General features: G+C 41.1%; 1 protein-coding gene across 1 annotated transcript in view; it reads right to left on the bottom strand.

Moving 5' to 3' along the window:
• Positions 1-15,218, bottom strand: part of phactr3a (phosphatase and actin regulator 3a) — a 96,868-nt gene that overhangs the window by 7,986 nt on the left and 73,664 nt on the right. Inside the window, 5 exon segments of the mRNA XM_034171542.1 lie at positions 6,764-6,917; positions 10,003-10,253; positions 10,329-10,557; positions 10,704-10,919; positions 13,003-13,170. Coding sequence (XP_034027433.1) covers positions 6,764-6,917; positions 10,003-10,253; positions 10,329-10,557; positions 10,704-10,919; positions 13,003-13,170 — 1,018 coding nt within the window.

The raw sequence follows: 15,218 nt of genomic DNA, 5'->3' as shown, positions 1-15,218 counted from the left end.
AAGAGGGTGCAGGTTGTCTTTGCAACTACCGACTCCAGCAGGTGATTTCACTGATGAACTCATCCCATCTGCTCAAAGTGATGTTAATCAGTGAAATCACTAGCTTGAGTCAGTAGCTGCAAAGAAAACCTGCACCCTCTTGGCCCTTTCTGGAATACTTTGGGCACCACTGGTCTAGACTCTTGAGACATTTTGGTGGCACTAAGGTGTGCGTGATGAAGGATTTACCCAACATACAACTCAACATATTGTCCTATGAAGTGAGTTCCGAGTAGCGTCGTACATAGTGTGCAGTTTACAACCATTCTAGGTGCCAACTCTAGGATTTTGTGAATGTTTAAGATGTAGTAACTGGACAGAGTGACATTACATGATATAAATATTCCACTTCAGCAGATTATGACATCTGGACTAACCAAACCAGTCAATGGTTGTGTTTAATACAACCCCAATTCCAATGAAGTTGAGACGATGTGTAAAATGTAAATAAAAACAGAATACAATGATTTGCAAATCCTCTTCAACCTATATTCAGTTGAATACACCACAAAGACAAGATATTTAATGTTCAAACTGGTAGACTTATTTGTTTTTGTGCAAATATTTGCTCATTTTGAAATGGATGCCTGTAACACATTTCAAAAAAGTTGGGACAGGGCAACAAAAGACTGGGAAAGCTGATGACTGCTCAAAGAACACCTAATTGGAAACAGGTGAGTGTCATGACTGGGTATAAAAGGAGTATCCTCAAAAGGCTCAGCCATTCACAAGCAAAAATGGGGCGAGGATCACCACTTTGTACACTGAAAAAAATGATACTTTGGATCAACTTTTTTAAAAATGATGTAATTTGTTATAGCTAATTTTTTTTGTTTTTCACAATGTATATTTATGATTTGGTAAAATGATTCCAGCAGATTTAAACTGGAAACCACAATTTTCTATTAGACCAGTGTAAATAAGTACTTTGAATGAAGTGCACTGATGTTTCACTTTTTTCAGTGTAAACAACTACATGAAAAAATAGTCCAACGGTTTAACAACAATGTTTCTCAATGTTCAGTTGCAAGTAATTTAGGGATTCCATCATCTACAGTTCATAATATAATCAGAAGATTCAGAGAATCTGGAGAACTTTCTACACGTAAGCGGCAAGGCCGAAAACCAACATTGAATGCCCGTGACCTTCGATCCCTCAGGCGGCGCTGCATTAAAAACCGACATCATTGTGTAAAGGATCTTACCACTTGGGCTCTGGAATACTTCAGAAAACCATTGTCAGTTAACACAATTCGGTGCTACAAGTGCAAGTTAAAACTCTACCATGCAAAGCGAAAGCCATACATCAACAACATCCTGAAACAGCACCGCCTTCACTGGGCCCGAGCTCATGTGAAATGGACAGACACAAAGTGGAAAAGTGTGCTGTGGTCTGATGAGTCCACATTTCAAATTGTTTTTGGAAATCATGGACATTGTGTCCTCTGGACAAAAGAGGAAAACAACCATCCAGATTGTTACCAGCGCAAAGTTCAAAAGCCAGCATCTGTGATGGTATGGGGGTGTGTTAGTGCCCATGGCATGGGCAACTTACACATCTGTGATGGCACCATCAATGCTGAAAGGTACATCCAGGTTTTGGAGCAACACATGCTGCCATCCAAGCAACGTCTTTTTTAGGGACGTCCCTGTTTATTTCAGCAAGACAATACCAAGCCACATTCTGCACGTGTTACAACAGCGTGGCTTTGTAGTAAAAGAGTGCGGGTACTAGACTGGCCTGTCTGCAGTCCAGAACTGTCGCCCATTGAAAATGTGTGGCACATTATGAAGTGCAACATATGGCAACAGAGACCCCGGACTGTTGAACAACTGAAGTCATACATCAAGCAAGAATGGAAAAGAATTCCACCTACAAAGCTTCAACAATTAGGTAACACAGTGGTAAACATACCACTGTCCCATTTTTTTTTTTAAACGTGTTGCAGGCATCCATTTCAAAATGAGCAAATATTTGCACAAAAACAATAAAGTTTATCAGTTTGAACATTAAATATCTTGTCTTTGTGGTGTATTCAATTGAATATAGGTTGAAGAGGATTTTCAAATCATTGTATTCTGTTTTTATTTACATTTTACACAACGTCCCAACTTCATTGGAATTGGGGTTGTACAATGGGCCATCTTATGAACATATACGTACATTAATGAGTCCGGTTCAGTTTAACATGACAGCTCAAAAACTAAATGCTATCATCACAGAAATTTGAAAGACGAAGTACGTCTCCCTTTTAGGCTACTACATCAACATGGCGGTCTCCGCAAGGCAACCCACTCCCGTGTAAGTATGAAGAGCTCATTCAAAGCTGATGAAAACAAATCAATTGCTACTGTTAAACCCCCCTAAATGAGTCACAAAGGAAATTCAATGGCTACAAATCCAAAAAGACAAAATCCACTGATACTTCATGTATTAGCTACTGTTGGTAAATTGCTGGTGTCATGCCCGGCGGGTGCCAGGCACCCGAAGTGTTTGGACCCAAAATGCAAACTCTCGGACTAGGCTTGGATGTAGAAGAAATCATGGTCTTTAATTCAGGCTCTGGTTCGGTACACAGGTGATCAGTCAGCGAGGCAGAAGCACAAACAGGGTCAGGCAAAAACGCAGTCATGGGCAAGCAGGGTTCAAAGGCACGAGCAGACACAGACATCATGGGCGAGGCAAAAGGCGCACTCAAAAACACAAAGCAGGATCTGGATACACGGCAAAAACAGAACTAGACAAAGCGCTCGTTAGTGTACAAGGACAACAACGAGCAAGGGTGTGATGGCTGGGTGGAGATTAAATAAGACAGGAGTAACAAGGTGCATGTGAGGAACAATCAAGAAGGGGGCGTGGCTAGTGAATGAAGATACTACATTGTGCAAGACAGTGAGGGAGGACAACACAAGGTGGAGTGAAGAAAAGACAAAGATATGTGAACAGGTGCACAGAGTGTGAGTGAAAGGAAACAAAGCAGACAGAGTTAAAGAAAGAGAAAAACATGGCAGGTGTAGGACATGAAGTGAACATAAATAACTGGGTGTGAGATGAGGACATGAAAGCAGGTGCAGGATGTGGAGTGGGAACAAGAGGCAAAAACAAAACTGAGCTACAATTGAATAATAGTACTAAGAACAGGAATCAGACATGAACATGAGAACTAGACTAAACATGAACTGGCGAGATGGATTTAACAGGACAGAAAAGCAGACAGGAGGTAAACTAGATAAAACTGCTCAGAGAATAATAAGAAATTAAACACTATGACAAAACTAAACTGGAACAGGCAGACATAAGGTCTAAGTAGAAAAGAAACAAAACCTGACAAAGTGCAAACAGAAAAGAGAACAGCAAAAATAAGCAAACGATAACTAAATGATCAACCATGAAAACAGATTAATAGAATGGAACTGAGACATGGTCAGAATATAAAAGTAACAAGGAAAGAAAGTGACAAAGCAGAATTAGAATGTAGAATAAACACATGATGAAAGTGACAAATCAAAACAGAACTGAGAATAACCATATGGTGAAAATAATAAGTGAATCGTAACAAGAACAAAGTGACAAGAAAAACATGGCAGAATAAAGCATGATGAAAATAATTACTAATAAATCAAGGCCACAGCAGACGGGAGACCATGAAAAGGGGAAAAACAAGGGCTCAGCGCCCTGACCTGGCCCAGTCCTGACAGCTGGACTCTAAACACAAACTCCGGGAAGCTTTTACGTAACCTGCAGATGTGCTGTTTATCAAATGACACTGTGGAATTTTCTTCTCAGGACTAACAATTAATCAGGAAGGCAGTATTATTAGTTGTCTCAGAGACAGGCGTTAGATCTCCAGAGGGTGGGTGGTGGCGTTGTGTGCTTGGCAGTGAGTTATTGCACAGCAGGTTACGTAACGTCTGATGTGCTGCTGTAGGAGAACTTGGATCCCGTCGCACACTTGCTGCTGCTGTCAGGGTTTAAAGGTTCAATTGCTTGTCGTTTTTTTTTTTTTTTTTAAGTGAGTTGCACTGATGCTCTGTCAGGGGAGCACAGCTGTGCTTCATGCACCGAAATGTTTCCTGGAAGCAACGTCTGCACTTTTTGCATACCAGATCAACTTGTGAAAGCAGAATTATTCATTGCGTCATTTTCATTTTCATTTTCTTTGCAAATTTTCCAGGTTTTTCCACCTTTGGGAATTCCTGTGTTTGCTAAAAGCTTTAAGTGATGGTCTGAATGATAATAAAGACACTTTTGGCTTTGACTATGCAGTGTTTACACCCAAATGGCCTCCTCAGAGGAACATCACATTACACAGCATAAATCAAATCCACGCAGAACAATAAGAATCCATTTAGATCACATATTTTTCATCTCACCGTGTTATGGAACTTGAACAGTTCAACTTACGGATTCTGCAAACGCATTTCCCACATCTGCCACAGATTTGCACTGTTGCACAATAAATAAGCAGTCAGTGTGATTAACAGCACAGCTGTGTGACATTAACACCCTGCAGCCTGAGATTTGTGCAAAGACTCTGTGACTGAAAACTCTTATTTCCATCATTAATAATTATGGTGCATTCCAGATACACTCAGAGGTCCATAAATCCCCCAGTTACAAGTAGGAAGGCGGTATTCTTAGTTGTCTCACAGACAGGTGTTAGATCTCCAGAAGGTGGCACTGTCCTTGGCAGTGACAGTACTGTCCTAGTGAGTGTCAAAATCCAACCCTCGTCTGTGTCGTGACACCCAGATAAAGGATCAAGTAGGGGACTGCCTGTTGCGGTGAAATACGGTGGGGACCTTGTGTGCCCTGTGGCCGCTACTGTAACCATTAAGACCCAACAGGAACCCTGAACATGAGAGGGCTAACGGGGCTCTGGTGACTCAAGAAGTCCTCAATGGTGGATCAAGTGGAGGAGGTTATGGTTTGTAACCCAACGGCTGTGAAGGTGGATGGAAGGCTGCAGCAGATCCTCAGACCCCGATTGTCTGGGATTTCCCAGATATCTGACCATGCTGAGGATCTGTCAAGGACTGTGTATTTGTTGGCGTGCAATGACATTCGCATGTTAAACAAATCCACACACAGGCATCTGTAGATTGTCCTGAATGTACATATCCTGTCTGGGAATTGATCAAGAGATGATCTTCCTCGCCAATGAGGGATTACCATGACTGTCCTACTGCTGTCTGGACAATATTTTGCAATGTTTTTATATGTGAAATACTGTATAACCTTTAATAACTGTTGGCGCTCATATTGGCTAACCCGGTAGATGCAATGACTGGCTATGCCGCGCCACATGCCAGGCAGTACATTTAAACATTACACTGGTCAACAAAACAAAACAAAAAATTCTTCCATGGACTAGAACTGACTCATGGTAATTTTGAGGTGCTGAATCCAAATCTGAGCTCAGATTTCCTCTATCACATCATGTTTTTTTTTAAATCTGCATGTTCCGTATTGATGGATTACGCAAAAGTTGTTCATTCACTCACGGGTTTGATGCCACTAATCGTGCACAAAAGCAGCTTCAAAAGCATAGTTTTTAAACCAGATCCACGAAATGTGAACAAGAATCATAATATTGTTCATGGCACTGAAGAGGTGTGCGAGACTGCAGCTTTTGCTTCAATGCTTGATACGAGAAACATAATGTGTCATATGTCAAAAATGTGATGTGACTGGCAAAAACTAACACCAGATTCAGATTCGGCACCCCCAATTTATCCAAAATCCACTGATAAACTCCATGCAAGAACAATTGTGTTGGTCAGTGTTATTGAAACGTCTGTCCTCTTCTATGAGGTCTCTTTGGGGAACCACATGTTTTTGTAGCACTATACTCCAAACTCTTGGAGACAACATAGCTTGTGGTCTGACTTGCATTACTGTGTCAAAACCAGAACGCATTTACCTCGAGTGTGACATCATTCCCAGCTGTGGCTTATAACTAATGTGGTAACTCGGATGCAACATTAATTCCAGAATGAACTATGTCAGGCTCATTAAATTATTTGAATAACTACAGGTAAAGTAGTTTTACACCCATGTGTGGTAGGTAGTATACATAGGGGTATTGTCTACGGTTGTGTGTGTCAAAGCTTTTGACTGGTAGTGTGTATATACATCCCCTAAAGGTCTACAACGTCGAATTCTGAATTATGTTTATCATGAAAATTCAGTAAGGTATATCTATCTATATTATATTCCAATTCTAAGGTGGAACTATGCTAGTATATAAAGGTATATCTAAATATCTAAAAGGGAAAGTAAAATAGGAGAGTAGAAAAGAGTAGAGTGGAGCCACTTAGGTGCCTGGTCTTGAGAACCAGGGATGGTTCAGGTGTTTGTTTTTAATGTGATTATTCAAAATGCTGGATGAATCATCCGGGTGTTGGTAACTGTACATCCTCAAGTGATCATATTACATAAATTTAATCTGGTACAAGTTTTCTGTTCAATACCTGTATGAACTGTGATTCAATATCTTCTATTAGAATACCAGATGTTCATAATTTAAGTTTTGAGAGCATCTCTAATTCCACTGTGAGTACAGTTCATTGGGGAATTGTAATCACAATGTAATGAGATACCCAAAATTACAATTTTGGTGCAGATCATTTTAATCTTGTGGACCTAATATGCAGGTTGCCATGGAAACACAGTTGGTCATCAAGCAGCAAACATCCAAGCAGTGATAATTTTATTACTTACTTGGCAAGTTTCATCTCGATCTGTTGGCGTATTTCCTGGCGTTCCTGGTCACTCCTTGCTGGGAAGATATTCCGGTCTTCCAGCTCCTGCTTGCTGGGCCGGTTGCGTAGTTTGACAGCCAGCAGCTCCTTCCTTAGCCTGCGAGGAAGTGTGCCTGCACCCATGCGCGTGCATGCATTCACATGTTTAGCAACACAGGAAACGCAACATCACCTTTATGCACTTTAAAAAAAAAAAAACTCTGGAAAACAAAACAAAACAAAGATGGACAGTTTGTTATTAACGAGAAGCTTCATTCAGCAAATCAATCAATCAATTTTTTTATATAGCGCCAAATCACAACAAACAGTTGCCCCAAGGCGCTTTATATTGTAAGGCAAGGCCATACAATAATTATGTAAAACCCCAACGGTCAAAACGACCCCCTGTGAGCAAGCACTTGGCTACAGTGGGAAGGAAAAACTCCCTTTTAACAGGAAGAAACCTCCAGCAGAACCAGGCTCAGGGAGGGGCAGTCTTCTGCTGGGACTGGTTGGGGCTGAGGGAGAGAACCAGGAAAAAGACATGCTGTGGAGGGGAGCAGAGATCAATCACTAATGATTAAATGCAGAGTGGTGCATACAGAGCAAAAAAGAGAAAGAAACAGTGCATCATGGGAACCCCCCCAGCAGTCTACGTCTATAGCAGCATAAACTAAGGGATGGTTCAGGGTCACCTGATCCAGCCCTACTATAAGCTTTAGCAAAAGGAAAGTTTTAAGTCTAATCTTAAAAGTAGAGAGGGTGTCTGTCTCCCTGATCTGAATTGGGAGCTGGTTCCACAGGAGAGGAGCCTGAAAGCTGAAGGCTCTGCCTCCCATTCTACTCTTACAAACCCTAGGAAACTACAAGTAAGCCCGCAAGTCTGAGAGCGAAGCGCTTTATTGGGGTGATATGGTACTACGAGGTCCCTAAGATAAGATGGGACCTGATTATTCAAAACCTTATAAGTAAGAAGAAGAATTTTAAATTCTATTCTAGAATTAACAGGAAGCCAATGAAGAGAGGCCAATATGGGTGAGATATGCTCTCTCCTTGAAGTTTCTTGATCCCTCAGCCTCCCCTACCTAAACAACACCCAACCATTTCATCTGATAATGACTGCGTTCACACTCTACAGATGGTTAGCCGCTTAATCCGATCAAAATGTAGCACATGCCGAATTATAATAACTCCAATTGTATGACAATAAATAAATACAAATCACATTTTTTGCCACCAGATCCAGACAAACATTTCAGTCACAAACGTTTGCACGCAGAGTGGTAGATACAGTACCTCCTGCAAGAAGGTTGTTTTAGTGCTGTCTGACTTTGAGCAGGATTACGTGATTGTAAAATTGAAAATTTTTCAATATTTTTAGGAATTTCTCAAGTGATAATGCCAGATCTTTTTAGGGGGAAAAAAGAGAAAAAGAAGGTGAGATTTGGTGCAGATCTGTACAACAATAGAGATTTTACTAAATATTTAATGTGTAATATTTACGTTTCTATATATGAATTTTTTGAAGTGATCCAATGGAGGAGTGGATCCAGGATTCTTATTATAAACTTAAAAAAAAAAATGCAGAAGATCAGTAGTTCCAATCCTGGTCCCCCTCTAACTGCATGTTTTCCATCTCTACTGTCTGTTCATGCTTGATTGGTGGAGCACACAAGAATGTGATCATCATCTCGTGGCAGATCAGGGAGAGATGATGGAAAATGTGCAGGTTCGGGCATCTGTTAGAGCACCTCATCTTGGTGGAGGTTGTGCACTCCATTAGTGCTGTTCTCATTTTTGTTGTCTGTTTGTTTGTTGTTTAAAGATCTTGCATAATGAACAAAATATTGGAAATGGCTCTGATGCTCAGTTACAGTCCTGGTCAGAATTATTTGCATCCCTGAATTTAAGTACAGAATTTCAAATATGTTCCAAATAAATGATTTTTTTTTCTTTTTTAAAATCATAATGTTTCATAAAATATGAGATTATTCAACAACAACATGATAAATCTGTCTGGAGTAGACGGTCCTCAAGACTGAGACCAGTGAGGGAAGCCACCAAGGCTCCCCTGACAAATCTGAAGGGGTTTATGGCTGTGGATTGGAGATACTTTGAGTAGGACCATTTTTATCTGTTTCCATGTCCAGTAGAAAGAATTCTTTAAACGGGTCATGAAAACTACTTTTTTTTTTTTTTTTTTTTTTAAGAAAGCTAATTTCGAACCCTGGCCCAGCTAAAAGAGTCTTTAAACACATATTTTTGAGTTTCGTCAAAAATACAACACAGACGTTGAGGTCAAGTACCCTTAAAAAAAATAATAATAATAAAACTGAGGTTGTCACACAAGTGTGGAACACGATAGAGGAGGAGTTTGCACACAACTGAACAATGTTGCCACAGTTACTTTGAAAAGTTACTTTATTTCTTACTTCATACAATGTATACAGTTACTTCCATGCAGCTTTATGCAGTTACTTTGTTGGCAGCTGCCAACAAAGTAACTAATAGTTTGCTGATTACGTTGCACTTTTCAGTTGTTGAACATGAAATCTCGACTTTGTTAAAGGTAGTTCTTGGAAAAAAAAAATATTTCGCAACATAAGAGTCATTTTAAAAAGTTTTTGACTACAGATTTGAATCTACCTGACCTTTGATGAAGACCAACCCAAAAATTGATGTTTTCTAATTACCCATAATGCAATGTATCACTGCAAGTGTTCCAGTTTGTTACAATTTTTGGGAATCCAAGTTCTTTCCTTGAGTATTCAGGTAAAAACGCGCCAAACAGAAGTTATTGACAGTTTTATTCCGTTAAGCTTGTGATCTCATAATATTGATGCAAACGCAAACCAAAAACTCTTCTAAACAATTTCACCATTGCCTTAATGTACCATGTCATGTTGCATTATGGGTAATAAAACACAGATTGAAGGTAATTTTTTTTTTTTTTTTTAAACCATCTTGATTTAATTCTGGATGAACTTGGCATCCAACATTGGGTGACCCTTTCAGGTCAATCTTATTTAATATTTTTGAGTTAGATGAACAAACAGCCACATCGGATAACAACTTCATCCACTTCCCAATGGATCTGAAAGCACCTTCCCTCCATAGTGTTATTGTATCATGCTGGGTTGCAGAAACAGAACAACATAACAGGAATAGATACCATGAGTTATACATGTAAACTACATTTCTGAAAGTTGTCCAACCCACCGGAGATGACGGACTCGTTCCAGCCGTCCAGGTCAGTGGGGAGGCCTGAGGTGTTGGAGAAGCACTGGTCCAGCCGTACGTTCTCCTTATTCTCCTCAGCCTCCTTCTTGGGCCAGTCAGACCCGCCGCCTCCCACACAGCCGCCCCCCAGCAAGGAGCCGTGTTGGTTCTCCGAGCTGCAGGAGCGAGACAGTCGTCCGTCTGAGCACCACAGCCTGGGAGGTGAGCCCTGCTCACACCCGTCACGGACACTAAACAGACAGGTAATAAACACATTGATGTGGATGTTTCATATGAAAAGAACATTTCATCAAATCTGACTTCACCTCTCCTGTCTGTTCTTCGAAGCAAAGGCTCTCTGCAGTTCTTCCATAATGCAGCTAGGGGGCATTGGAGGGTGCATGATATTGCCGAGATGTGGGGACCCTGAGGGGTTGGAGAGGGGCCCTCGCAGTGGCAGGGTCATAGAAACCAGACTTTCTGTGGCCCTGGGTGGAGGCTCCTTGGGGAGGTAGGAGTTGGGCAGGTGAGCAGGAAGCGACACAGGTCCTGAATCTGAAAACCAACAGTTACCACCCTTGACTGGTCTGAGGGACCCAAAGAAACAGTTACGTTTGTAACAGAAATGCTTTGTGTCATAATGCACTGCATGTTTCTACAGAATCCGGTTTGATCCCATCTCCTGACTTCTGGGTGCTCACCTTCTCCATGACTCATCTGAGACAACAGTTTAGGAGGTACTTGTGGTGGAGACGTTCCTGGCGGAATCTCCTCTTCTGGTTTTTCTTCCATGTGCACAGCCTCTTCCTGCAGCCCCTCAAGCAAGTCACTGGCGGGGTGCGCCTCCTCTTCTCCATCCTCCTCTGGCAGTGGGAGGTTCTCATTCACACGTTCGCAGTCCTGAAGAGGAGCAGCTACTGGAGGAAGAACATATTGATGCTTCACCAAAAATTGACTTGACTGTGATCTTTGTTCTAGCAGAAACATCATGCATGTTGCAGACCTCAGCAGACTGCATGGGTTGAGAACATCATTGAAATGTATATGCTGCCCTCTAATGGTATGAATGTAGACCTGCAACACAAATACTTTGAGTAGGACACAAACGTCATTTTCTATACCCACTTATTCCAATTAAAGGTCCCGGGGCGGGGGAGCTGGAGTCTATCCTAGTGGTCACTGAGTGAGAGGCGGGGTGCATTGTGGACAGGACGCCAGTTCAACACACGGCAACATGTAGACCTGCGGTCCATTTATAGTCACTAGTTTACCAAACCTGTCTTTGGAAATGGAAGGAAACCAGAGCACCTGGAGGGAACGCAGGTAAACATGCAAACCTCAAACGGAACCAGGTGGGAGGTGATTTCACAACCTTATTACTGTAAGGCAACAGTGCTGACCACTAATCCACTAGGACACAAAGAGTTGACTTAAATTAAGATGATAGTTTGGCAGATAATAGTTTATTAAAAACAGCCTCAACTGTTCCCTCTGCCAGGAGTAAATATATTGGAGGAATCCCCGATGACATCACGGGGAAACCCCAGCAACAAAAACTGCTCTTGTCAATGAATCTTGTAAGGCTAAGAGACTGAAGATGTGTCATTTTATGGCACAAACACACGATTATAACATGGCAATGTTGAGGCAAAAAATGTCAAATCAGCTCTTTTCTTCACTTGTGTCACTTTTTTTTCCCCAGAGAAAAAGGGAATTGTTTTGCGAGAGAACGGCAAAATTCTGTGCACCTTCTGTCTGTCCTCAGCCAACCAGCCTTGGTTGGAAAGTTAAACTGGAACTGATCAGCCGTCTTGTGATGTGTAACTGCTCAGAAAAACGTAACTGTAGGAACAGGCCAACAATTACCGCATTTTCTGGGGGGGTTTCAGAGGCCTATGCCTGGTGTGACTTACACTATTTACACAGGGCATTCCCAGGAATCAAAGCACTAAACAACACAGAGAAAAAAAGGTCCACTGCAACAATCCACTAAAATCCCAAATTAAATAGCTGATAATACAGAAAAATGTGACTTATACTTTGGAAAATGTACTATAAAGATGATATATGGGCAGCACGGTGGCTTAGTGGTTAGCACTGTTGCCTCACAGCAAGAAGGTCATGGGATCGATTCCCACCTGTGGCCTTTCTGTGTGGAGTTTGCATGTTCTCCCCGTGTTTGATTGGGTTCCCTCCGGGTGCTCCGGTTTCCTCCCACATTAAAAGACATGCAGGTTAAGTGAAATGGAAACTTCATAATTGTCCAGGTCTCCATTGCAAAAGAGATCTCGATCTCAACTAACCTGGTTAAATAAAGGTTCAATTAAATATTATATATATATATATATATATATATATATATATATATATAAATCAAATAATTATTTTATAGCAGCAGCAGCATGTTTTTTTTGTAAATATTCAGGATTGAAATTGTTAAGATTGATTCCTGCCGGTCCAGTTGTTTTTTGCGATTCCTTATCAATTCCTGATCAATTTTCTTTGTAGAAAAATGAAGGCCGACAGATGTTTTCAGCATCAGTGGAGCTGTTTTCCTGGTTGGTTTGACATCACGACGTTACAGCTGAAATTATGACACGAGCTTCCAACACGAAACTTTCAAAAAAGCACGTCAGCATTGATAAGATGAATTGCTAATGTCTGGTGTAGATTATCAACACCGATAACTGGTCGAACCCAGGCCAATAATCGGTAGTCTCTTAGCATATATATATTGGGTCGACCCCTACATCAAACATTAGCAATTTGTCAAATTTGTATATCAGGGGTCAAGGGATTATCTGTGCCGATAATTGACCAGGCCAATAATCGGTCGACCCCTTAGCATACTCATACGATTCTGATGGAAACCTTTCAAACGAAATCTCAAATGGAGCCCGTCCTCCATTCCCATCCAAACTTTTTAGAGTGTTTTTGTGCTGTTTCATCAAACCCATTGTAATAATGGTACACTGATAATCAGGTGTATGTGTGTAATACCTGGAGGGGGGAGCTCCTCCTCAGGGCCGAGGTATTCCACACTGCTCACTGTGAGGTTTGGTGTCAGAGGTCCCCCGAAGCCTCCGAGCAGGACGCCGCCGTCTGAGCAGCAGCCCTGAGTAGGAGAGCTGGGGTCGTGGCATAGAAGACTGCTGGATAACGCTACATCTGTCAGTGGGAAAGTGAGCACACATAAATAATCAGGCCGGCTTTCCTTGAGGACTTGTTTTTTTGTTTTTAAGTCCCCCACTATGTCCTTCATGTTTTGCCTCTTATAAAGCCGATTTAGTAAAATTACAATGAAAGCTGTGGGTGGATTAACCCACCAGGGGTCCCTGGGGTAAAAAGCTTCTGGGCCACTGATGACCCCTCCCACTCCACACCCCTGTCCTCCATCTAATCTCTGTACACTTTGGCATCCAAATACCAACGCAGAATTACGCATGACAGCTTTGTTACAATCTGCAATAATTACATTTATCACTTTTATGTGGAGAAAAACACAATAGTTGGAGAGAATGTCTCGATTCTGAGGCCCATTTCTTGTCTGTTCTCAGCCAACCTCAATCAGCATCAGTTTTTGTTTTACAGATTTTGGGGGTGGTGTAAGGCCTAACTGCTCATAAAACCACAGATGTAGGAACGGGGTACAATTAAGTGATGCAGGATAATGATCCATCACTGGATTCTACTTTTGGTAGAATTGATCGATATTCTATATCTCAGTTACAGGACTTAAGACATGAGTGGGTGTATCCTGGTCAACCTAAGATTGGTTTACAGTCACCTCTTTGACCACAGTTTTTTTCCCAGATTGCAGCTGCTATGTCTATATTGCCCTCCGCTATTTTATCATGTGGTGTGCACCAAGGTTCTGTCCTGGAGCCTGGAATGTTTTGTTCTCTTTATTTGCTTGGCTACATTTAAGAACTTTTGAAAGCATCTTATATGAATGCTATTCAGATGATATTCAGTTTTCATGACATACTAACATCTCCATACTACAGAACTGCACTGGCGTTATTAATCAGTTTTCTTCACAAAAGTGAAGTATTATGCCCCTCAGTCAGGTTTGCTTGTACAGAGATTGAGAACCTCAGCTCTCTTTCATCTTTAGGTCAACAAACAGTGAGGAATCGAACGGTCCTTAGTTATCCACGTAGAAGATAATTAGAAATTTACATCAAGTGGACTACTTGTTGGACTTCAAGAGGGTTTGCTACAGATCCAAATTACTTCTTCAATGAGTCAGAAGTTGCTACAGCAAGCTTGCTACAAGAATCCAGGTGTAATGATAGCACTGTGCAGCGACTTAACCTAACTCTATGACTTTGAGCCCAAGACAGACTGTGGATGTCAAACACATTGCACGATACATAAATATTCTATCTGACAAGGCTTCAAGTCTGGATAATAATGTCATCTGTGTTCTTGCCTATCCATTTACGGAGCCTTACTGCACAACCTGAGATGGAATTGACTGTACATGTATCTGTGTCATTTTGTTAAGATTAGTGAAATTTGCTAGTTGTGAGATCCCCAATAAGTCATTTTTGGATTGTTTACATGCACTGCAGTTCATAGGCTTCTCACGAGGTCCTCCGAGAGTTCCTGGATGACACCAATGCTGATTTATCTCTACTGGTTTCCCATAAAGTTCAGACTTGAAGAGTTTGGTGACACTGCATAGTCAATTATCTCTTACATTTGTCATCTTTCAAATGAGTGTGCAGATCTCTGAGGTCAACTGGCTTTTGATCCAGATGGGTAACCTAATGGCAAGTGTCCTTTTGAGGTCACTATTTCCATTGGATTGAAGATCAGTGGATATTTAAAATTCCCTTGTTTAGACTTTTGTTGTGTTTATTGTGTTTTAATTGTGTTTGTTCCTGAGTGTGAAGCCCTTTGTAGCAGCGTGTTTTTGAAAGGCACTACATAATAAATGTACAGTAGTGTTCAGAATAATAGTAGTGCTATGTGACTAAAAAGATTAATCCAGGTTTTGAGTATATTTCTTATTCTTACATGGGGAAACAAGGTACCAGTAGATTCAGTAGATTCTCACAAATCCAACAAGACCAAGCATTCATGATATGCACACTCTTAAGGCTATGAAATTGGGCTAGTAGTAAAAAAAAGTAGAAAAGGGGGTGTTCACAATAATAGCAGTGTGGCATTCAGTCAGTGATTTCATCAATTTTGTGGAACAGGTGTGA

This window comes from Thalassophryne amazonica, chromosome 6, assembly GCF_902500255.1.
Source record: "Thalassophryne amazonica chromosome 6, fThaAma1.1, whole genome shotgun sequence".
Lineage (NCBI taxonomy): Eukaryota > Metazoa > Chordata > Actinopteri > Batrachoidiformes > Batrachoididae > Thalassophryne > Thalassophryne amazonica.
The sequence above is the reverse complement of the archived record's forward strand: the minus strand, read 5'-3'. Positions and strand labels throughout refer to the sequence as shown.